Genomic DNA, 26,337 nt, shown 5'->3' with positions numbered 1-26,337 from the left:
CCTTCGGGCGAGCGGGAACGCGTCTCGATAAAGCTTGTCCAACCCAAGGATTCGTAACTTGATGCGGAGGCTGGAGGAACTGTATCTCTGTGGTCTCGCGAGCACGAGTAAGCCCCTCCCCGCCCGTGCGTGTTCAGGCCCCTTCCGGTGATATACGGCAGGTGGCGCTGTCTGCGGCGTCGCAGCGGCCGTGGGTGCCGCGGCGACGCTCTCCCGGCGGGCAGTGCGGCCCGGCTCTCCAGCGGCAGCGAGTGCCACGTCCCAAGTGCTACGCGGAGGAGCGGAGCGGGCGGTGCGTGGGGGGGGCGGGGAGCAACGCGGATCCCGTCCCGGCCACACTGATCGCCCGCCGCCATGGGGTCCTCGCAGAGCGTCGAGATCCCTGGCGGGGGGACGGAAGGCTATCACGTCCTTCGGGTAAGGGCTCCGACGACGGCTTGGGAAGGGCGGGCTGGAGGCGGGGCCCTTCCCGGGACAGCCAGGCCCGACCGCGAAGAAGAGCGGCGACCGCGAGCTCTGCCTTAGCCGAGGCCGGTTCAGGAGGCCGCTCGCATCCCTTTCCCCGGAGCGCTCCGGGCCCGGGGTCTGCCGCTCCGGGAGGACCGGGTGGAGCCAGGGCGGCAGCTGGCCCTTTGATCGGGGGGCGGCCCAGCCAGGGGGGCAGGAGGGATAATCTTTTTCTCCTCGGCCTTCTCTGTCCCTTGTCTCTAAATTCTTAGCTTACAAAGTTAGGAAAGGCTTGGAGCAAAGTCTGCAGAAGAGGTGATGGTGAAGGCAGCGTTTGAGTTTCTGAGAAAACGAAGTCTGGAGCTCACAGGCTAGAGGCGGGGGATGCGACGGGCAGGTGATAATTCACCTCGGCGCTGTCTGGATGTCCGGAAAAGCCAATTAGGCAAACAAAATAAAATGGCCCAGAAGTAGGTTTGACGGACGTAAATTTACTTGATATTGCAGGAGTTTTTTCTCTCCTGGGTCGCTCCTGACCTTTCCAACCCTCCTTTTCCACATTTCCTGGTAGGGGGGAGCTTCCGTTGTTCTAAGATTGCTCAGGGTGTGGTGCAGATTAAGGTTTAGATCCACAGTGGTAAAAAGGTAATGGAGAGAAATGTTTGTTTTGTTTTGTTTTGTTTAAAAAAAAAAAAAAACAACCTAGATAAACAAAGGAAGGCAACCTCTGTCACCAGGATGGAGGAACATAGTATCTCAAAAAGCATTAGGTAAGCCCCTGCTTATGAGCAACCTAAGTTGTTGTAAAGCATGTGGTTCTTGTAGAACTGGAAGTCTTTAAAAGTAGTATTGATGGTTATGTGCTGTGACACCTGCGTGAGTGGTAACATGATGGATTGTCAGCAAGGTGGCCCCAATCTGCAGCACCATTTCCGGACATAATAGAGGGTCACTAAATGTTAGCTGCTCACAGGCAAGAACGTTTTAACTGAAAGTGAGGAAGTATACTTTCTGGTACTTATAGTCATTTTATGCCTTAGATCCCATGTTTTAGGGGAGAGGATGTTCTTACAGTGAATTAGCCAGCTGTGGGTGTGATAGCACTGTGATTGATCACCTTTCTGATCTTCGGGATTATGCTGTCTTGTTGCCTCTCCACTCTACTAAAAATCTCTTGAAGCCACGCTGTTGGTAGGAAAGGATGATTTTCCCAGAAAATAAACAAAGCATATTTCCTTCAGCTAAGCCAATCCCAAGAGCCACACCAGTGGGACAAATTGAAGGAGAAATGCCAGATCCAAATGTAAAGTGAAATTTAGTGGCAGTACTTTTCTATTATCTGGTTTGATTTTGAGTATTCCACCCTGGGGCGTGATATCCAATATTACCAGCTGGTTCTCACAGTGGCTGATTGTGGTCGTGAATCTTTGGGGATTCGTGATATTTTAATGATACATGTGCTCAGTAAAACAGCGTAATTGAGTTTTAAAAGTCTTCAGAAAGATGTACACATCAAAAGGATAGCAATTGAATGATTCTGCTAATGACTGTGTTTCACATGAAATAAGTTGAAGTATATTTTCTTTACATTGGTGCACCTCTGTAAATCACTCCTGTATATTCATTAGTGTAGTTATGTTATAAATGTATAAATCTGATTTTCAGAAGCACTAGGGACAACCTTAGTTTTCAGTCTGCATCTGGAGCATAAATGTTGCAAAAGATGAAATCTTACTCAGGTTTTATTAGAGGGAGCTTTAAAATAGTAATGACTATCTAACTTAGGAGAATTTTTTAAATGTGTTTGAGTTCCTAACCCACTCTGTCCTTGATTCGGTAATTGGTTTCCAGTTATCTTTGTTTTCAGAAGGGAAAGTACTATGTTAAATCTGAACATACAGAAAAATCTTCCTTTCGTTTATTATGGCCTAAATATGCAGTGATATATTCCACCGCTGGATTACTGAGCTTGTAAACTAGAATAAATATTGTAAGATAATGTTTGAATAAAGTCACTCATGTTAACAAGTTCTAGAATGATTTCATTAGAAGTTTGTTTTCTTTAATAATCAGTTCCCTGGCCATTTCCTTGTTAGTAATAAAAACTTGTTTGGGTTTTGAAATAATAATTATGGTGACACGCATATCCACTGCTGTTTTGCTATTGTTATTTCCAAGTCCTTACATTCTCATAGATTGAACTTTACATTTTATTCTATTTTCCATATCCATTGGTAGATTCTGCTTTTAAAATTTTTTAGGGGACAACCTTGAATTAGTTTCAGAGTCTCTGCTGTGAGCAGTATACTTTCCTTTTTATGTATTATGCATTTATGTATCAGTGAACATTCTCAGGTTGTGATCATATTGTATATCCAATTCCCCATTCCTACCCTAGAAGTAACTACTGTAGTTTCTTACATATCTTTTCAAAAATGTTTTATACATGTAAAAGAATTCTGCTCCCCTTCACTCTTTCTGTTTCCTTTTGTATCTGTTGGAATCATAAGATACATACTATTACTCCCCTCCTGTCTTACTTGATAATCATCTTGGCAGTCTTTCCATAGCAGCACATAGAGATCCGCCTCTTGGTTTCACTTAGCTCCATAGTAGTTTGTTGTACCATAGTTTAGTTAAACAGCACCTCCTGGTGATGATCATTTAGTTTTTCCAGTCTTTGCTGTCACCAGTACCTGTTCACCTTAAACCCTACCTTTGTTTTCACTTAAAATGTACATTTTCCTAACTTACTGAAACTTAATGTCTATTTATACAAACATTGATCTTCATTTTAGTAGATTACTGCATTGTTTTCTGATAATCAACATGCGCTCATTACAGATCTTTCAGATAAGTTAAAAAAGTATAAATTATAAATTTAAATAATAAAGTATAAGTTATAAAAAGGTATAAATTATCTATAGTTCTATCCTCTTAAGGTAAATACTGCAGAAGTATTTCTCCTGTGCCTAACCATGCTCCTTAGCCATCTTTCACAAAGATTGTGAATGATAGACATACTCCAGTACAGTATGGGCTGAAGTTACCCTAAGATGTTAGTCACTACCTGCATATCCAATAGCTGAGGAACTGGTAGATAAATCAGGCCCTAACCATAGATTGGAATGCTATACATTAATGAAAATGGTGTTTCAAAACTCTGTGGCTGTAGGTGTTCCTCTCTGTGTAGGTGCATGTACAGTCAAGTGCCAAGGAAAATAAAATGGAAAGGTAATAAGCCAGGATATTAAAAAGGATTATTGGTTAATGGTGACATTTTTATATTCCTTTTAAACTTCAGTATATTTTCTAAAATTTCCACAGTGGTCATGAAATATTTGTATATTCACAAAAAATAATTGAAAGATATTTTTAAAGGTGAACTATTGGAAATTTTTAAATTTGTTTAGAAGCCTTTTTTTTTTTTTAATGAATTTATTTACTTGAAAGAGACAGAGCATGAGCAGGGGGATCAGCAGAGGGAGAGGGAGAAGCAGGCTCCCCACTGAGCAGGGAACCTGATGTAGGGCTCGATCCCAGGACCCTGAGAACATGACCTGAGCCAAAGGCAGGTGCTTAACCATCTGAACCACCCAGATGCTCCCAGAAGCCTTCTTTTAAAAATAGCATTATATTTCAGATTCACTTATGTAGTAAGTCCAATTCCATGTCCATCATGAGTACCACTTTTATTCCCACTCGCCAATCTTAACATCAGGCAGGAAAAATGTTAGCCAGGGCTTCTTAGGTTTGTTAAAAGTTATTATAAGTTACTACAGTTGAAGTATGTTGAGTACAGAATTCTTGCCTAGGTTCTCTTTTAATGACTAAGTAAACCACACAAGGCCATTTTTAAAATTACATTTTGGAGTCGCCTCATGATACCATTACAAGCTTTGTTTCTAAATTTAATTATTCAAATTAATTGCATTCTATACTTAATATTCTTTGAGATAGGGCTTATCTGAGGACATTCTGGAACCAATGTTTGCACCACTATGGGGACATGGAAAATGTCATGTTCACTATTCTTTGTCATTTCCTTCAAGAGAGATTCTGAGATGATGCATGTTTTAAAGGAAAGGTCATTGAGACGAAGTATGTGTCCAGTATAATAATAGGCCTTTATCTCCAGAGCTATTTGCTGCAGACTGGGTGGCATTAAATACTCTTCTTAGAGGAGAAAGTGACAGTAGAATTATTTCCATAGAAAAAGGAGGATGCCTGGGTAGCTCTTTCAGTTGGGTGTCTCACTTTGGGTCAGGTCATGATTCCAGTGTCCTGGGATGACTCCCATGTTGGGCTCCCTGCTTAGCAGGGATTCAGCTTCTCTCTCTCTCCCTCCCCCTCTGTTCCTCCCCCCTGGTTATGCTCTCGCTCTCAAATAAATAAAATATTTTTTAAAAAGAAAATGGAATATCTAGACATAGTTACTATTACATGGATCCGTCCTTTTTTTAATGGTGTCTCACTAATCTAGATGAAATCCTGCAGGATTTCAACTTGGTACTTATTTTGAGAAAGGGAATTCCTAATATTTGATAGTCATAATTTTTTCCACTAACACAGTGTTTCTCAAACTTAAATTCATGCCCCCATTTGAAAAACAAAAATCTCACTACTCCCCTCTTCTCTCCTCACTCGCTCTGAAAACAGTGGGTATAAAAGGAAAACCGCTGGGTTATTTGATGTTTCTCAGATATAAAGTTATAATGGAAAAAGCTTTATAAACACCCTCCAAAAGATTGTGACCCCCCAAAAGTGATCACTCCTATTAAAAGACTATGAATACAGGTGCCCAGCTGGCTCAGTCTACAGCACGTGACTCTTGATGTCAGGGTTATGAGTTCAAGCCCCACGTTGGGCATTTGGGGTACCTGGCTGTCTTAGTTGGTAGAGCATGTAACTCTTGATTCTGGGTTGTGGGTTTGAGCCTCACATTGGGTGTATAGAGATTACTTAAAAATAAAATCTTAAAGAAAGACTATGAAGTTTAATAAACATTCTTTGAAATTCCTTTCAAGTGTGGGAATCAGATTATTTCAGTTCATAAATACTATGGAATACAATGTATGTGAACCTTACACATTTTTAGGACTTATAATTATCATTGAACATAAATTTTTCCTACTGTTACTAGACCTCGAACAAATCAGTGTTACACTGTGTACACTTTCATATTTTGTGATGAAGTGTGGTTCGGTGTATGGGCTGTCATCCTCAGGATCCTTATTTGGGGAAACCTACAGTTGGTGTGTAATTACAGTTTCTGTTCTGGTCAGTAAGTAGTAGAGTACACAGCGCTGACTGTAGCTCTGTAGTCTCTGGGTCACATACTGACAGGGCTTTTTTAAATGATACTGCTGAAATTTTCGTAAGAACAGAATTTAGGGGAAAAAAAGAATTGACCATAGAATAACCATTAATTTCAGTACATTTATTTTGCTGGCTTTCATACTATGCTGAAAGGATTATGTTATTTTGATTGATTCACTAATACTAGTTAATCTAGAAAATACTTATCTGTAAAGGTTTGATACATACTTCAGTATGTATCTGAAGATTGTAGATTTAACTGTAGATTGCCTTCAGAGGTGTGATTAAGTAAGATGACTTTTTTTTTCCTCCAAACAGTATGCAGAACCAAAATAGTTACTCTGAGAGACTGTACATTGTCCCTCTTGGCATTGCAAATAAATTTACTGCAGCATAAGCAGAATGATGCTAAAGATTGTTTTTGTTCTAAGCACCAGTGAGAGAGCATTCCAGCACATGATCCGCAATAAGGAACCTTGTTATCTGGTAGACATAAATGCATTGAGAGACTTCAGAGTAGACCACCCGAGACCACTCTTGGGAATCACTGGATCCTATATGTGCTGCCGAAGCGAGCACAGGAATCACTGGATCCTAGTGTTGGCTCCATCATTGTGTTTTCTTAGACAAGCCTTTTAACTTTTTTTGAGCTTTATTATTTTTATCTGAAAAGTAAGGATAATAGTAGTACGTCTTATACCTTTTGTACTAAAAACCATATTAGATATTGTATATGATATATTTTGGAAAGAATTGAGCACGTGAATATTTTTTTTCTGGCCCACTGCCACCATACAGAAGACCTTGCCCTTCAACTTCTTTATTAAAATAGTGTTGTCACTGGGTATTATATAAGACGAATCACAAACCTGTACCTCCGAAACCAATAACACATTGTATGTTAATTTAAAAAATAAATAAAAGTTAAAAGTAAACAAATAATAAAAAATAATTTGAAAATTAAAATTGGAAAATGTGAAAAAAAAATAAAACAGTGCTATCTACCTCATTGGTTATCCCGAGGATTAAATGAGATATTCCATAATAAAACCATTTACCTTAGCATAGCGTCTGGAATATGATAAAGACTCAGTAAATGTTAGCAGATGCCTTTATTATTAGCATCTGTGTTATTGTATCACCCAGTGAGAACCACTATTATAGTGGCAGTACTAGTTAAAATAGACCTCTAAGCATATTAGGTAGCATTTACATTTAGTTGATCATTCAGTGGCTACTTCTTGTCCATTACCTAACCCAATACTTTACTGCTTAAGTTTTGGGGCACCTGGCTGGCTCAGTGGGAAAAGCATGTGACTCCTGATCTTGGGTTGTAAGTTCCAGCCCCATGTGGGGTTCAGAGATTACTTAAATAAATTTAAGAAAAAAAAAAAAAACAACTAACGCACAAGTTTGGGATCATATCTGACCCATTAATTTTATTTATGTGCCTGCTAATTTTTAAGGATCCTCTTTTTTTTTTTTAAGATTTTATTTATTTGTTTGACAGACAGATCACAAGTAGGCAAAGAGACAGGCAGAGAGAGAGGGGGAAGCAGGCTCCCCACCGAGCAGAGAGGCTCTTCCCAGTACCCTGGGATCATGACCTGAGCCGAAGGCAGAGGCTTTAACCCACTGAGCCACCCAGGCACCCCAAGGATCCTCATTTTTAAGGAAATTTTGTCTTTAAAAGGTAAGTGGTACCCCTATCCTTTTCACTGCTTAGCATCACAGTGATACTAAGCATGTTAATTAAAATGCCTAAGAGAGTCTCTGTAATTAAAAAGCTGTTGTTAGGTTTGATCTGCACTGTAGAAGCTGTAGATAGCTTGGCGACAGTTAGACTTATTTCATGGTGAGTCATTCAGTTTTAGAAACTATCTTGTCAACCTCCTCACTTTGCAGCTAAAGAAAAGGAGTACAGAAGGATTATTGCCTAAGGTCACGCAGCAGGTTTTCTTTCCCTAAGAAACAAATACCTAAGTTGGTATTTGATGTAAAATTTGGTGACAGGTCGTCAGAATTTTTGCTTCTTTTGGAGCAGACTTTCAGTTTCTTTCAACATCATTTTCCTGATACACAACCTTTTCTGAGAAGGTACTGTATACTGATAGGTTTTAATTTCCTTTTAGTTATCATTAGAATTTTATTTCAGATTGCTTCATATGTTATAAATTACACCATAGGGTCAGTCAGAAAAACATAACTCTGAGTTATTTTGGTAGAACATGTGAGAATGTTTTAGCAAGTAAAGCTTGAACTCTTCTAGTCAAAATAATTTGCACATAATTTGTGTCAAGTCCCAAAGAGGAAAACTGGCCCTTTTCAGACATAGAAGAGCTCCCCCCCCAACTCCAAAAGTACTTTTTTTAAAAAAATAACTGAAGGAGTTAGGGTTTATTTTTATATATCACATTCCTAAGTCTTACCCCATCATTTTGATCACCCAAGCATATACATACAAATGAGGCTTTATGTGTATGGTTGGAATGAGTCATCATTAATACTTGGATTGAACTTAATTTTTAGCCTTATTTAACATCCCTGCTCTTTTTAAAAATAATACAAAAGTGAGAATGTTAACATGAGAGAGGAGATAATGGTGTAGACAGAAAGTCTTTCAGAGGGACTTAACTTTCATGTGTGAAGGAATTGGTGGTGCAGTGCTAAAGAGACAGTTACACATTCCACTGAGCCCATTTTATGGAAACGTCTCCATGGTTAGAAAACTTAAGAGAAATAATTCACATACTAGTCAGAAATGTGGGTAATGTATACCACCTTATAAAATGCCTACTTTGATGATATCCTGTGTTCCAAAAGTAGCTTTGCAGTGTCCTTTCTGTGTTACATTAAGGTGGCAGTTCTGTGGCGTTTCCTCAGCTGGAAATATATATATGACTGATGGAATTGGGAGAATGCCTTTCCTTGAGTCCACACAAACTTTTCTTCCATTCTACTCTGCTGTTCCTCTGTCCCCAAGCCAAGATTTTTTTTTTTTTTTAAGATTTTATTTATTTATTTATTTGACAGAGATCACAAGTAGGCAGAGAGGCAGAGAGAGAGAGAGAGGAGGAAGCAGGCTTCCCACTGAGCAGAGAGCCCATGTGGGGCTGGATCCCAGGACCCTGGGATCATGACCTGAGCCAAAGGCAGAGGCTTTAACCCACTGAGCCACCCAGGCGCCCCCCCAAGCCAAGATTTAAAACAGAGAGTGGTTCATGTGAAATGACCCAAACCTAGTATAAAGTACTATTGTACTTTTAATCCCAGAAGAGAATGATGCTTCACTGGAAAGCAACCAGTATAGAAAAAACAATAAGGTCTGTACACAAAGAAAAATCCATGATAAATCTGGTAAAACTTTCTAATGATCTAGGATCAGAAGGTGAGAGAAAAGCCAAAAGTTTAATTGCGGTTAGCTGTTTGGACAAAGCAGTTAATGTATCTCTTAGGGCTGTCTTTCAAACTTTATTCTTATTACAGATCTAAGTACAACTTAGATCTGCAACTGGTGTGTCCTACTACATTTCATGAAAAATAATGATCATTATTAAGTCCTGAGTTTTTTATATTTTATCTATTCTGATATTTTATTTTGGCATTTGTTCATTAATGACCCACTAAATTAATTTCAGAACCCACTGAAACTCCCTGTAGTAACTGAATGACAACACTTTAAGAAGAATTTAAATATAGTTGGTGATTCCAAATCCAGCTCCTAATCATGGATGCTAATTTCTTTTTATGGATACCCCTTCACTGTGCAGTTTCTGTCATAAGGTTCTCATTTTTTGCTTCTTGAGTAAAAAAAAGTCTCACAAGTTTTGTCTTGCTTATTGTAGCTGTTTTTTCTAGAGTGTTTATGAAGGAAGTATTTTTCTGATGTGATTTTTATTTTCGTAAGATAACCTCCAAGTGTAAAGTTCAACTTCTGTAAGTGCCAGTAATTGTATTCATAATTTATTTTATCTGTCCGTGTTTTGATAACGTTTATTTTTATCATTCATTTGTAAGTATAAATACTCTTTACTATTTTCAGCTGCTGCATTGTATTTCTTAATTGTTCAAAGTAAACTATGAGGCCTGAGAAGAATTGGAAAAAGTGGAACTTCAGCATGCTTATTAGAACTCTCAGGGAATGGATTTGTATGGAGTCAATTTCTTATTTAAAATGGATTATTTACTGCTTTCAGTATCAAGAATATGTTATATGTGAATCTATTTTTAAAATGTATTTCATGCTTCCCAGCATCACTCACAGATGATAAATATATTTTAGCCTTTTTGTATCTTAATTGTTGTGATGGTATCCATATGCTGTATTATATTTGTATTTGAATACAAATCATGTACTTAATCACCTAGGCTTTCGGTGTACAGTATGGTAGCCTCCAGCCACATATGGCTGTTTAAACTTAGATATAAATTATTCATGTTAAATGAAGTTAAAAATTGAGTTCCACAGTCACACAAGCCACATTTTCACGTGTGGCTAGTGGCTGTTGTATTTGGACAGCACATGTGCGGATTTTCATAATTGTAAAAACTTCTAAAAACGGCTTAATGGCAGAGCTTTTTTTTAATTTTTGCGTTCCCTACAACTAGACACAATCACAACTTTTTTTTAAAGATTTATTTTATGAGAGAGAGAGCGCGAGCCCGTGGGATGGGATTGGGAGAGGGAGAGAATCTCAAGCAGATTCCCCACAGGGCTCAGTCTCACAACCCTGAGATTATGAACTGAGCCGAAATCAAGAGTCAAACACTTAACTGACTGAGCCACCCAGGCACCCCACTATTACAGCTTTTTCATAAATGCATTGTACCTACTCGTAGAATTTGGTAAGTGGCTTAACACCAGTGCTTTTTATTTTTGAAATTTTTATTCTCATTTTCTGCCAGCTATCATTTTTCGCTGTAATCAAGTGGCAGTAGCATCTCTTTCGGTTCTTTTGGCTATTCTCTGTCTATTGATGGTGTGGAAATCAAGTAGCTAAACCATGTAACTATAAATAAATTATAAGAGTGGTCCTTAAACTAAAGAGGATCCTACTAAAGAATGAATGGGTCAACCAGGAGATTAAAAAAATAATTTAAAAAATTTGTGGAAGCATATGAAAATGAAAACACAGGGGCGCCTGGGTGGCTCAGTGGGTTAAAGCCTCTGCCTTCGGCTCAGGTCATGATCTCAGGGTCCTGGGATCGAGTCCCGTATTGGGCTCTCCACTCAGCGGGGAGCCTGCTTCCCCCTCTCTCTCTGCCTGCCTCTCCACCTACCTGTGATCTCTGTCAAATAAATTAAAAAAAAAAAATCTTTAAAAAAAGAAAAGAAAACACAATTGTTCAAAACCTTTGGGTTGCAGCAAAGACAGTCCCAAGAGGGAAGTATATAACAACACAAGCTTTTCTCAAGAAACAGGAAAGGTCTCAAATACACAACCTAACCTTTTACCTAAAGGAGCTGAAAGAACATCTGGAGAATTTGCTGGAGAAAGAACAGTGAATAAAGCCTAAACCCACCAAGAGAAGAGAATTGATAAAGATTAGAGCAGAAATCAAGGAAATAGAAACCAAAAGAACAGTAGAACAGACCAACGAAACTAGGAGCTGGTTCTTTGAAAGAATGAGATTGATAAACCACTGGCCAGACTTATCCAAAAGAAGAGTGAAAGGACCCAAGTAAATAAAAATCATGAATGGAAGAGGAGAAATCACAACCAACACGAAAGAAATACAGTTAAAAGAACATATTATGAGCATCTACATATCAACAAATTAGGCAGTCTGGAAGAAATGGAGACATTCCTAGAGAAGTATAAACTACCAAAACTAAAACAGGAAGAAATAGGAAACCTGAACAGACCTATAACCAGCAAGGAAGTTGAAGCAGTAATCAACCCCCCCCCCCAAAGAATCCAGGGCCAGATGGCTTCCCAGGGGAATTCTGCCAAACATTTAAAGCAGAATTAATACCTATTCTTTTGAAGCTATTTCAAAAAATAGAAATGGAAGGAAAACCTCCAGACTCTTCCTATGAGGGCAGCATTACCTTGATCCCAAAACCAAACAAAGAACCCACCAAAAGGGAGAATTAATAATATCCCTGATGAACATGAATGCAAAAATTCTCACCAGGATACTAGCCAATAGGCTCCAATAGTACATTAAAAGGATTATTCACTACCACCAAGTGGTATTTATTCCTGGGCTGCAAGGGTGGTTCAGCATCCACAAATCAGTCAGTGTGATACACTACATAAGTAAAAGGACAAGAATCATATGATACCCTCAATGGATGCAGAAAAAACATTTCACAAAGTACAGCATCCTTTTTTGATTAAAACTCTTCACAGCGTAGGGATAGAGGGAACATACCTAGATACCATAAAAGCCATATATGAAAGCCCACATTAATATCATTTTCAGTAGGGAAAACCAGAACTTTTTTTCAGTTTTCAGAAAACTAAGGTCAGGAACACAGCAGGGATATCCACTCTCACCACTGCTGTTCAGCATAGTACTAGAAGTTCTAGCCTCAGCAATCAGACAACAAAAAGAAATTCAAGGCATCTGAATTGGCAAAGAAGTCATCAAACTGCCACTCCTTGCGGATGATATGATATACTCTGTGGAAAACCCAAAAGACTCACCCCAAAATCGCTAGAACTCATACAGGAATTCACCAAAGTAACAGGATATAAAAATCAATGCACAGAAATCAGTTGCATTTCTATACACTAACAATGAGACAGAAGAAAGAAATTAAGGAGTCGATCCCATATACAATTGCACCGAAAACTATAAGATACCCAGGAATAAATCTCACCAAAGAGGTAAAGAATCTGTACTCAGAAAAATATACAACACTCATGAAAGAAATCGAGGAAGACACAAAGAAATGGAAAAATGTCCCATGCTCATGGATTGAAAGAACAAATATTGTTAAAATGTCTTTGTTACCTAGAACAGTCTACACATTCAGTGCAATCCCTATCAAAATACCATCAACTTTTTTCAGCTGGCAAAAATAATCCTAAAATTTGTATGGAACCAGAAAAGACCCCAAATAACCAAAGGAATGTTTTAAAAAAGGAAACCAAAACTGGTGGCATCACAATTCCAGACTTCAAGCTCTGTTACAAAGCTGTAATCATCAAGACAGTATGGTATTGGCACACAGACACACACATAGATTAGTGGAACAGAATAGAGAGCCCAGAAATGGACCCTCCACTCTATGGTCAACTAATCTTTGACAAAGCAGGAAAGAATATCCAGTGGAAAAAAGTCTCCTCAACAAATGGTGTTGGGAAAATTGGACAACCACATGCAGAAGAATGAAAATGGACCATTCTCTTACACCATACACAGAAATAGACTCAAAATAGATGTAAGGTCTAAATGTGAGAGAGGAATCTTAGAGGAGAACACAGGCAGCAACCTCTTCGTCCTCAACTGCAGCACCATATTGCTAGACAGGTCTCCAAAGGCAAGGGAAACAAAGGCAAAAATGAACTATTGGGACATCATCAAAATAAAAAGCTTTTGCACAGCAAAGGAAACAGCAAAAAACAAGAGTGTATACTGTCCTGATTTCTAACAGCATAGATTAAGTTGACCTGTTCTTAGATTTATATAAATGGAATCATATGTACTCATTTGTGTCTGGCCTCTTTTGCTCAGATGCTGCTTGTGAAATGTATATTGTTGTAGGTCTCTCATTTTATTAATATATTTCATGCCATTGAGAGAATATACCAGGATTTGTTTATGTATTCTGCTGTCCATGGGCATTGTGTAGTTTTTAGTTCAGGGCTAGTAGAGCTAGTGCTGTTGTGAACGTTAACTGTGTTGGGAGAACATATGTGTACCCATGTTTCTTGGGTATACTAAATTTATATATACAATATTCAGTACAATACAAAATACAGTATTTGGTCGAATATTTCAATATTAACAGATACTGCCAAATAGTTTGCTCCTTATATTTCCACCAGCAGCAATTGAGATTTCCAGTTGTTCTGTATCAATATTTTCCATCTTTTTCATTTTGGCCATTCTGGTAGGTGTGTAGTGGTATCACGTTGTGGTTTTAATTTGCATTTTCTTGATGACTGTTGAAGTTGAGCATATTTTCTTATTTATTGGTCACATCAGTATCCTTTTTTCTTAGGGTCAACTAAAATCTTTCCCCATTTCCCCATTATGTTATATATTGGGGTTTTTTTAGTAGCTTCATTGAGATATAATTTACCTACCATTAAATTCAATCTTTTAAGGTATATAGTTCACTGGGGGTTTTTTTGTTTGTTTGTTTTGTTTTGTTTTGTTTTTTTTTTAGTATATTCACAGTTAGGCCATCATCACCAGTAGCTAATTCCAGAACCTTTTTATTACCCCCAGAAAGAACCTCTGTACCCATTAGCAACTACTTCACATTCCTCCTACTCCTAACCCCTGGCAGCCACTAATCTGCTGTTTCTGTGGATTTGCCTTCTCTGAACATTTCATATAAATGGAATCATACAATCTGTGGTCTTCATGATTTAGCATTATGTCTTCAAGGTTCATTCATGTTGTAACATGAATACTTCATTCCTTTTTGTTGCCAAATAATATTTCATTCTATGGGTGTGCCACATTTTGTTTATTCATTCATCAGTTAAAAGACATTTGGGTTGTTTCCACTTTCTGGCTGCTGTGAAAAATGTAACTGTGAAATTTGTGTACAGATTTTTATGTGGACATGCTTTCATTTCTCTTGTTTATATATCTAGGAGTAGAATTGCTGGGTCATACAATAACTCATTAACACTTGAGGATCTGCCAAACTTTTTCCACAGTGACTGCACCATTCTACATTCCTACCATTAATGTTTGAGGGTTTGTTTCCAGCCTTTGTTATTGTCTTTATTTTAGCCAACTTTGTGGTTTTGAAGTCCTATGTCATTGTGGTTTTACTGTCTCTTAATGATTTGCGTAGTTCTAAAGCTGTTCTGAATACAGTTCCTTTGTTGGACGTGTATTATATCTTTCCAGTGTCTTAATTGTCTTTTGATAAGCAGAAGTTTGTAATTTTAGTATAGTTTAGTTTATAAATTTGTTTAGTTTATCTTTTCATATTTGAAAATCTTGAAAGATATTCTCTTATGTATTTCTCTAAAGGCTCTGTCATTTTTACCTTTATGGTTTTATTGTTTTATTCTTTTTATTCTTTTATTATTTGATCTTCTGTTGTCTGTTGTCCATCTGGAATTGATTTTTGAGAGACACATTTTGAAAAATGGTTTCTCTTAACATCTTAGGTCTTTTTCTTTCCTTTTTTTTTTTCCCAAAAGGGGTGAGAGACATTAATATCTGATTAGAAATATAATGTAGTGTCCAGGAATTTGTTGGTTATAAAAATTTGCCCTCAGGTGGTGATTGCAGAGTTAGGAAGTAAACTTTAAGATTTGTAGGACTCCTGGGGTGCCTGGCTGGTTCAGTCAAAAGAGCCTGCTACTCTTGGTCTTGGGGTCATGAGTTCCAGCCCCATGTTGGTGTAGAGATTACTTAAATAAATAAATAAACTTAAAAAAAAAAATTTCTTCCAAGCATCAAACATGCCGGTACATAATTTTAAAAAAAGGTTTGTATGACTCCTATCATATGTCAGCCTTAGCTCAGTGTTTCATAATCTCATTCAATCTCTACAGTATTCTTGTAAAGTAGGTGACATTATCGTTTACTTGCAAATAAAAAAACTGAGGCCCAGAAAGATAAATATACTTTCCCAAGCTCACGCAGCTAATAAATAGGTAAAATCATGCCTCAAACCACATCAGTCTTGAATTCTAGAATTTAAGGATTCTAGAATTCTAGAATTTAAGAGTTCTAGAATTCTGTCTTTTCATTGTGCATTTTTTCAAAATCTTGTAAAATCTTAACTATTAAACTTAACCAGTTTAACCTATTCATCTTAAATTGCTGTAGTATCTGTCCCAATAATAAAGGCTAATGACCTGTAGAACCAGGTAGGCAGGTAGATAGATGGGTTTTCGTTTTGTTTTGTTTTTTAATTTAACGTGGTTTGAAGGAAGCTGGCAATGAATCAACAATTAAAAGGTATTAGAGTGGACAGAAAGAATTGAAGTAACAATATGATACTTGAAAAACTGGGTGCCTAAGAGATTCTTGTCAGTGGATAATATGGCCAGAAAAACTTACCTCTGTGGATGTTTAATTTCCTGTGTTGTAGATCTTATTTTCCATGCTATGAAATGTGGGAAATTTCTTTTAAGTATATTAGGGTCAAAGAGCATTTTCTAGGGCTCCCTCTGCTGGCTTTCTATTAGTAATTAAGATACCTAGTTGCCAGAATGATGCTGGTACTAATGATGTAAGTAATTTAGGAAAGAAATTAATTTCAAGGTCTATTAGACGAGATCGATGTTTGTAGCAAATGCAAATAGAAAAATAGAGTTAGGGAACTCTAAGCTTATTTATTTTAGAATTCTTATTTGGCTATTGAATCTCTTGAGTTATGGGGCAGAACACTTCTAATGGCATTGGAAACTTTCCATTTCAAACAAATAGTGGTAAAACTTTAGACTCGAAGGGTGGCATGATAGGCATCAGTGTGTGGGATCAACTTTCTTAGGTGGTGATAATATTACAAAAGTACTGTCTTTGGTCCTTGTTAACTAAAAGATGAACTTTTGGCAGCCTTAGTGGAGAATTCTGAAACTGCTCAATGGACTAGTTGGTTTCTAGAAAAAGGTCATTTGGAAATATTCAGAGAATTAGATGATTAGATAAGGACCTTACTAAATGAGAAACTCCACGGTGAGAGGGCTCCATGGATCCGTCTAAATCATACCTCTATCTAAAAGAGGTAATTATCCTCTTTTCAAACCCAAGGCATTTCACACCTGATTGCTAGGCACCTAATAGGCATTTCACACCTAGTAGATGATGACTCTTTCCCAGCTAGCAGTGACTTGACCTCACTTTTCTTCTCATAATAGCTCCAGACAGCTACTGTTTCCCTTTCAGAGTTGCCTTTTGAGGAGAAATCTGCCTGCTACTTTGAGTTCTAGACGTTTTGCTTGGTAATACGTAGAATGTAAAATATCCCTCATTTAAGAAAAGTGCTTATAAGGAAACTAAACAAGTATGTGCTGATTATTTTCATTAGAGCTAACACTTGTAAAGAATAAATCCCTTTGATATTTAACTTGTTTAATTTACAAAAGTGATGTAGTCCCAAATTTGCAGGAAAATTTATGTAAAGCAAGATTAAACGGTTGAAGTACGTTAAGCGTTGAACCATCTTTGTAATGGACAACTGTTTCTTACTGTGACAGATGAAGACGACCTAGTTTTACTTCTTCAGAAGTAATGATAGTATAATTTGGTTTTAAATAAATAAAAGGTAGCATCAGTTCAAGAACTAATGAATGTATTATTAATCCAAGATTAAGTATCATTATTCCAAGAAGTTTGGTATTAGAGGAACAGATTCTGGGAACAATCTGGGTTCCATTTTGAAAGCATTAAAATGATTTGTTACTGTGCAGATAGCTACAGATTTATGTATGGATGAATGTGTATCATTTTGATAACTTAAGAATTCACTGTTAGAATTGTTAGGACTATTACAGATCATCAGCCTGCAAATATCAAGGCAAACCTTGCTTTCATAGGATAGTATTGACAGTATAAAATAATGTCAGTCAGAACAAAAAGTCCTTAAAACATGAAAATATTTTAGAGGAAATGCAAAGTGTATTGTTTAAATTTTTTGTTGTTCTGTCATTACTACTCTTAATAGCGCCTAATATTTTTATTACTGTAAATTCAGAAAATTTAATAGTTAAAATTTTTTGTTTGTTTGTTTAAAGATTTTATTTATTTGTCAGAGAGAATGAGCACAGGCAGATAGAGAGGCAGGCAGAGGGAGAGGGAGAAGCAGGCTCCCTGCCGAGCAAGAAGCCCGATGCGGGACTCGATCCCAGGACTCTGGGATCATGACCTGAGCCGAAGGCAGCTGCTTAACCAACTGAGCCACCCAGGCGTCCCTAATAGTTAAATTTTAGTCTGTTTCAAAATTGGGATGCTAAATATTTGAGTGGTTGAGAATCTAAGTAATCTTAGTCTTCCATTTAAAGTCCCCTCTAGCGTTGCCTGGGTGGCTCAGTTGGTTAAGTGGCTGCCTTCAACTCGGGTCATGATCCCAGGGTCCTGGGATCGAGCCCCACATGGGGCTCCCTGCTCAGTGGAGAGCCTGCTTCTCCCTCTCCCTCTGCCTGCCTCTCTGCATACTTGTGCTTTCTCTCTCTCTCTCTCTGTCAAATAAATAAATAAATCGTACAAAAAAAAAAAAAAAGTCCCGTATAAGTTTGGCTCCATGCTTTCTTTCCAGCCTTCATACTGAACTAATAGTTGCAAGATACACTTCTGAGTTTAACCTCTACCATGAGCCAGCAGGACCACAGGCAGATCATGGGATGGTTTCTTCACCTGTAAATAAAGGAACAACACAAATTCTGTGGTATTAGCACTTTATTTGGAGAAGACCTTTGAAAGTCTAATGAAAGCTGTGGATCTTTATACCCAGAAAACTGCTGATTCATATAAAATGTTGCATATAACTACAGGAGCTGCAGTGTTCCCGAAGCCATCCACACAGACTTCAGTTTAAAGATCCCCCTGGATTGTAGATTTTCTGATTTTCAAAATCTGTAATTCTGTATTTCTATCCCACACCATCCTGTTGTCTAGCTGTATTATATTAACTTCATTTTTTCAGACTCCTAGATTTTTACTCAATATTTCAACTTGTCCCTCTTATCTATCCTCACCTTTAAAACCCTCAACTTAAAGCGCAGTTCAGATATCTCTTTTTTTTTTCTGTGAAGCTTCTTCAGTCAGAATTAATTTTCTCCTTAGAACTTTGTAACTCCATCATAGCTCTTAAACTCGTTGGTCTTGTATTACAGTTATTAGAGGGCTGCGTGTCCTCTGTTTTCCCTTCTTCTTTTCTGTTCCTTGACAGATTGTGAATATCTTGACATCAGCAATTATGTTCCTGTTAGTTTTGTAATTGAATGGTGCCTTACCAGTAGTAGTTGTGGAATAAATGCTTGCTAAATTAATTTGAATTTGTCCCTTAGTTGTGATGACTGTTATGTGCTATATCCTAGAAAGGTTGACACCCCAAAAGTAGGTGGTGTGAAATAGAACTGTAGAGAAAGAACCTCATATATGGGATGAATTTGAAGAATGGGTAGAATTTAGGGAGGTACAAGGGCCACATCTGGGAGAGATGACGAGAAATGAGAGAATTCATGTGTTTTTACCTATATTTCCTTATCAGTGAAATTAGTCTATTTTTACTGAAAATAGATAGGTATTAAAATTTAGCTTACAGTTTTTAGTTAAGCTTTGTATTTTACATTTTTGGCACTTTGTTTTTACAGGTACAAGAAAATTCCCCAGGACATAGAGCTGGACTGGAGCCATTCTTTGATTTTATTGTTTCTATTAATGGTTCGAGATTAGTAAGTTAAGCTTTTTGTAGTTTCAACTATAATGTGTTGTAATCCTTTGAAAATGGAATTTTTTCAGATTATCTGTGGTGGTTGTATATTAGTTATAAACATTATATGGAGTATGATACCAGTTTATAAAACTTATGTAAGGAAATATGAAAATGTCTAATACAGAATACTATACCTCACCCTTCAGTGATTATTGTAGGAGAATAAAATAGCTCCTAATATTTTTATTAGGACACTTTTCTATGTTGAATATTTCATTTTTTTAAGCAGAAATAAGATGAAAAAGTTTGCTTTTTCAATGATTTCAGACCTTTGTATGCTTGAATTAGTAAAGACACCTTCTCAAATAACATATCAATTTGCTTGGAGCTAAATTTCATGATATATAAATAATGTTTTTAGAACCAGATAGAGAGGTGTGTTCCAAAAGTACAGAATTAAAACCACCTTTTATAAGTTGCTTTTAGTTTACTTGTAGTAAAATCTTAAAGGAAAAAAATTATAATTTCACCAAAGGAAATTCTTACAACAATGGCTACTTGTCTTTTTTTTTTTTCTATAGCAGTTTTAAGATTTTGTTCATTATTTATCAGCATCTCCTATGTAAGGGCCTTTATTCATTTATGTAATGAAATATTTAACATGCTGCTTCTATTTTTCTTTCCTGCCAGTTTCCAGTAAATAAATAAGACGTGTATTTGGGAGTGCTGTCCAGAATTAAACCACAACATCAGCAAATGTCTTAGATTTTAAAATCAAAGTCATACCAACTCTGTTAGTAATATGACTTCTTATGGAATATTTTGGTTTTTTTAGCACTAAAACCCTAGATCACTTCAAATAATGTTGGGTTGCAAAATTCATAATCCATAGTCTGCTATTAGAAGAAAGTCTGAAGTTGGTAACATAGGAATTCTTAATTTTCAACATTCTTTCACCTCAAGGAACATTTGAATGTTAGTGGCAGCTTTACCTGTTGGATGTTTTATTTATGTTGATTATTAATATTACTCCCATAGGGCCTTAGCTTAAGCTAATTAAGTTTTTATTTATTAAGAAAAATGATTTCTTTGTCTTCACAGAATAAAGACAATGACACTCTAAAGGATCTACTGAAAGCAAATGTTGAAAAGCCTGTAAAAATGCTGATTTACAGTAGTAAAACACTGGAGCTGCGAGAGACATCTGTCACCCCCAGCAACATGTGGGGCGGCCAGGGCTTGCTGGGAGTGAGCATTCGTTTCTGCAGCTTTGATGGGGCAAATGAAAATGTTTGGCACGTATTGGTAGGTATTAGCTCTGAGCTGTTACTTACAGTTTACGAAACGATGTAGAAGGGTGCTGTCTCCATCTTAGTTGGATTGTAGAGGTGTTATTATTAGGCTATTTTTGGTTTCTGAAAATTAGAATTCATTCCTGTAGGTTAACAGATTTTAATGATTTTGGAAGAGAAACAAATACAGATGCCTAAGAACTATTTTTCTCATGATTCCTCCATTAGAAGGACAAATGTCAAAGCAGATAGCTACAGATAGCTGAAATAATAAATATTTTTAAAAAATGAAATAGATTAATAAATATTTTAAATTTTTATTAAATATGTGATTCTTAATGCTTGTGATTTAAATGTATTTTTTCCATAGCTTCTGATATGTGATATGTCTAACAAGATAGAAACATAAGGGTTTTATGGGGCGCCTGGGTGGCTCAGTTAAGTGTCTGCCTTCGGCTCAGGTCATGATCCCAGAGTCTCAAGATCAAGCCCCACATTGGGCTCCCTGCTCAGTAGGGAGCCTGCTGCTCTCTCTCTCCCTGCTCGAGTCTGCTTCTCCCTCTGCTCCTTACCCCACTTGTACACCCTTTAAAGTAAATAAAAGAAAATCTTAAAAAAAAAAAGAAAAGGAAATACAAGGGGTTTTTAAATCACTAAAGTTAAGGACTATGAAATGTAAATTTGGAAGATTGTTTTATGTACATTAATTTTGGGGTGTGTTTTTGTGTTATTCTAGGAAGTAGAATCAAATTCTCCCGCAGCACTGGCAGGTCTTAGACCTCACAGTGATTATATCATTGGAGCAGATACAGTCATGAATGAGGTAATTGGTGTGTTTATTAATAATGAAAGTTACATAACGTTTCCTCATTAATGTGTACGTTCAGAAGTGTATTTACATACTTCACATTTAGAGTTGAAATTTAGGTCTTTGCTAATCAAGATAACTTATGCATCTGTTAAATAGATGTTAAACAGAACATCTGGGAGGTGTCCTATAAGGTATAGCTGTAGGGAAAAATACATACCATGTGGCAATTGCACAGATTTTGTATATGATATACAGAAATCTCTTCTAGGAGTTCCTGGGTGGCTCAGTCAGTTGAGTGTCCAGCTCTTGATTTTGGCCCAGGTCATGATCTTGGGATCGTGGGATGGAGCCCCAAGTGGGGCTCTGTGCTCAGTGGGGAGTCTCCTTGAAGATTCTCTCCCTCTTTTGCTCCTCTCACTCTTGTGAGCACACTCTCAAATAAATAAATCTTGAAAAATAAAAGTCTCTTACATGTACCTCAGGACTAAAGCAGATGCCCATTTTGGTTATTGATTTCATTTTCTCTTCCCCTTATTTTACGGGAACAAATTTGGCTCAGCTATTTTAGATCCCTTTCCTTGTCTGTTAGGTAGTGGAAGTATATATTGCTAAATGGAAAATGAGAAAAAAATAAGAGGCCCAGATAACCAGGTCTTAATAATGAAGAGTAGGGGCACCTGGGTGGCTCAGTCAGTTGAACATCTGAGTCTTAATTTTGGTTCACGTCATGATCTCATGATTTCAGGGTTGTGAGATCGAACCCTGTGTCAGGCTCCCCAGGGAGTCTGCTTGAGATTCTCTCCCTCCTCCCTCCCACCCTGTGTGCACACTCGCTTGTGCTCTCTCTCAAATGAAGAAATAAATGTTTAAAAGAAGATAATAAAAAGTAAAAGCAGAATATATAGAATTTGGGTGTAGAAGAGTTTTACTAAAATTGCTGACCAGGTCTTAAGGAAGTGGAGATAAAGCACTGCACATAGGAGATAGGTAAAATATTTGAAATCTTGTTTGGAGTATTGGTTTTAAGGAATGAATTTTATGTCTAGCAGCAGGGCCTACAATCTGTACTTTTTAAAAGTTTTCCAGGTTATTCTGCTATTAGCCAGGTTTGAGACTCACTGTTCTGAAGTTGAGTAACATAAATATGTTTTCCTCCTGTGATGCTTCTACAGTCTGAAGATCTGTTCAGCCTTATTGAAACACATGAAGCAAAACCACTGAAACTTTATGTGTATAATACAGACACTGATAACTGTCGAGAAGTGATTATTACACCGAATTCTGCATGGGGTGGAGAAGGCAGGTAAGGCCATTTTTCAGACAAAGTTATGATTTCTTAAACTTACCAGTAGATATTATAAAATCATTGCTTTTATTTTGAAACACGTTATTCGTTTATTAAAAGATTTCTGTTGAGAAAAGGAAAGAGCTAACCTAGAATCCTGAAACTGGTAATCAACTAGTAATCCTTTTTTTTAAAGCATATATTTAGGTAGTGTGGTATGTGTATACACTACGGTCCTTTCTTTACTGATCTAAGAGCGAACAGCCTTGTTTCATTTAATAAAATAGTTTTCAGTTTTATTTTCCTAGTTCCCTTCCCCAACAATGGGGTAACACAGGTGTAACTTTCTCTAGCTGTTGGGGAAATTTCTTAGCCATTTGTGGAAACTGTTGGCTTTCAAAAATGACTGATTTCAAGCAAAAATTAGACAGAATTGCAACAACAACAAAAAGCAACTTAGAGGGATGCCTGGGTGGCTCAGTTGGTTAAGCATTTGCCTTCATCTCAAGTCATGATCATGGGGTCCTGGAATAGAGCCCCACATTCAGGCTCCTTGCTCAGTGAGTAGCCTGCTGCTCCCTCTGCCTGCCACTCCCCCTGCTTGTGCACTCTCTCTCTGACAAATAAATAAAATATTAAAAGAAAAAAAAGAAGAAAAGTAGCTTAAAAAGATTATCAAGCCAAGCAGAGAAGCAAACTGTAGAAAATCATTTTTCCAGGACCATTCATCAAGTCATTTTCCCTAATTTCAAAAAGCCAAAGCGAAGCAAATATGAGGACTTGACGTCGCTTCTTCAGGTCTTTCAGCTGTTGTTTAAATTGTACAAGTTTTTCATTATTGAAAGCCTTGTTTAATTGAGGAATTATTGAGTATAAGCCATAATTAGAGGAAAGCCTAGGGTTTGGAAACCTTCTAAATACTTTATAAAAGTTCTAGCATTTGCTGGGGAGAGAGTGACTTAGTTGAGACAGGCAGAGAAAGAAACTGTTTGTTCATAATATCTTTCCCCACACTACCTGAGATTCTGTAGCTGACTATATGTTGCAACCAGAATGCTAGCTTGTTGTAATTTGAGAAAATAGATAGAGGTATCACCTTAAGAATCTGGACTGTCTGGGGCAATTCTTGATCAAGTTATTTTCCATTGTCCAGGTTTGTAAACACACAGAAATATGATCTCAGGGCATTCAAAATCGACTCATTTCAGAGGGACTGCCTCATATTTAAACCAAATTTGTAGAGAAGCTGCTGTGTTTATTAGCATGGCAAATATTTGGTTTATAATAGAAATATTTCCCCTCTCCAGTTAGAAGAATACTCAGGTCAGATTAAAATCACAAGAGTACTTGGTAAACAGAATCAAAAGTGCAAGGAAGAGATTCTGAAGATGGTGAAGTCCAGATGCAAAGAACATCACTAATTCCAAGAACCTTGTTTTTAAATGCCTGCCTCTGAAAGGCTATCATTGATGAGTTTAAATTATTTAATCTTACTTTCTTCCTCTCAGTCCAAGTCTAGTTCAGTTTTGCAGATTTGATGGTAGAAAGGATGAAAAGTGAGCCAAGAAGTAAGTAATTTTGTAATATGAAACATCATTGTAAAATCAGATTTGGATTAGGAAGAGCTGGAGTTGGCCACTGCATGCTCTCCCAGCTTTTGGTGGTGGTAGTATCCACAGAAATAATAGATGCCTTGGCAGGAGAGAGGCACAAAGATAACTGTGCGTGGCCCTCTCAGAAAGTATCAAGTAGTTTGGGAGATAAAAGCAATCTTGGTAGAAACCTAAGGTGGAATCTGATTGTGAAGAACTTACCATGGACAAAAATTTGGATATACCCCGGGCAGTGGGACTCTAAATCACTGTACCTGTGGAGGCGGTCGTTGGTTCCAAACAGAAGAAACCAACTGTTGTTGTCATAAGCAAACATGAGTTTACTGCTGTGGAGTTGCTCGTATAATCAGAGAAACAGCTAAAGTATCAGACATGGGAATGACAGAACTCAGCACCGCTGGGGAGTTACAGAGGAAGGAAATGAGCAGTTTTCATTAGTATTCTTCTGAAGCGATGAAGCCATTTCTGTTTTTTCTGTCACTCCCAAGTTTTGCAGCCATGGGCAGGAGAGGTAGATTGGCCTGCTTTGGGTTATGAACCATTCCTTGGTTTGGACAAGGCCCCCTGATGGGCAGTCCCACCAGCACTGCACAGAACACAGAGACGTATTCTCCAAAGGAAAGAAGGAAAACAGAATCTTGGGAGGCCAGCAGACTATGAAAAGAAGCAGTGTGATTATGTCTTATTAAAAAGATGCCTCTGGTGGCAGTGGGAGGATGAAGTAGAAGGAATCTGGATTAATTTGGATTGATTTGTGTCAGGTTCTGAAATAGAACTTCGGGCTGTGTAAATGACATCATCGTACAGAAGTGCTTGGAGCTCTTCAGTGGAAAGGCTATATGTCATTCATTAGGCAAATAATGACTGTCTGCCGTGTGCCAGGAACTGTTACGGCAGTAAACAAGATGAGGTCTCTGCCCTGAAGGACCTTAACATTTTATTGGGGGAGACAAAAAATAAATAAATGTGCAGTGTGTTAGATGATGATAAATGCTTGAAGAAAAATAAAGGAGGGGCACCTGGGTGGCTCAGTGGGTTAAAGCCTCTGCCTTCGGCTCAGGTCATGATCCCAGGGTCCTGGGATCGAGCCCCGCATCGGGCTCTCTGCTTAGGGAACCTGCTTCCCCCTCTCTCTCTGCCTGCCTCTCTGCCTACTTGTGATCTCTATCTGTCAAATAAATAAATAAATAAGAAAAATAAAGGAAAGTAAGGGTAATGTCTGGTGGAGGGAAGGGTGCTGTTTATAAAGGGTGGTCAGGAAAGAGCTCTGATAGGATGACGTTATTTAAAAGAATGGAAATCGGTTTTGTATTTCAAAACCTCAGAGAAATGCAAGCTATGGTTGATAACAATAACTTCAAGAAAAAAAAAATATTTTCGTAGCCTAGGATGCGGCATTGGATATGGTTATTTGCATCGAATACCAACACGCCCATTTGAAGAAGGGAAGAAAATTTCTCTTCCCGGACAGATGACTGGTACACCTATTACTCCTCTTAAAGATGGGTTTACAGAGGTAAGATAACTTCACTACTGGTGACATCACACAATTTCCAGTAAAACAAATCAGGTGTCTGTGGGGGGCGGTGGGGGGGGTAGCCCTGAAGGCGATAGGGCAGATGAGGAGGTAAATATGAAGTTCCTGTATGATAGCCAGATGGCTAGTCTGTGGATTTGGATTTCAGGAACAAGGATAAGACTAGAGATATAGATTTGGCAATCCTCAGCAAAGGGAGGGTAATTTAGCTTAATGTGAACAGTGATAAAAATTGTCAAGGGATTGGGCACGGGTGGTCAGAGGACTGAGTCTGGAATCTTGAACATTCCTAATATTTAAATGGATGGGCAGAAAGGGGATTCAGCAAAGGGAGCTCAGAAGAAATCCTAAGGAAGGACAGAGCTTCAAGAAAGAAGGCATGTCGACTCTGAGGTGCTGAGAGAAGTCAGGTGAGAGGACTGAAAAACACATGTCCTGGGTGAGAGCATTTCAGAGACTGGCAGGGTGCAGTTACCAGACCACAGGGGACGGAGGGCAAACATGGGTG

The 26,337-nt window shown here is 37.8% G+C and overlaps 1 protein-coding gene across 1 annotated transcript in view; it reads left to right on the top strand.

Moving 5' to 3' along the window:
• Nucleotides 1–222: 222 nt before the first annotated feature.
• The window catches only part of GORASP2 (golgi reassembly stacking protein 2), a 35,186-nt gene continuing 9,071 nt past the window's right edge, over nt 223–26,337 (top strand). The window contains exons 1-6 of the mRNA XM_080798657.1: nt 223–417; nt 19,230–19,310; nt 20,393–20,596; nt 21,320–21,406; nt 22,567–22,697; nt 25,676–25,808. Coding sequence (XP_080654783.1) covers nt 355–417; nt 19,230–19,310; nt 20,393–20,596; nt 21,320–21,406; nt 22,567–22,697; nt 25,676–25,808 — 699 coding nt within the window. The 5' untranslated portion in view covers nt 223–354. The remainder of the gene's footprint in view (nt 418–19,229; nt 19,311–20,392; nt 20,597–21,319; nt 21,407–22,566; nt 22,698–25,675; nt 25,809–26,337) is intronic.

Source organism: Martes martes, assembly GCF_963455335.1.
Source record: "Martes martes genome assembly, chromosome: 3".
Classification (NCBI taxonomy): domain Eukaryota; kingdom Metazoa; phylum Chordata; class Mammalia; order Carnivora; family Mustelidae; genus Martes; species Martes martes.
Note: the sequence above shows the minus strand (reverse complement) of the source record. Positions and strands in the feature narration are given on the sequence as shown.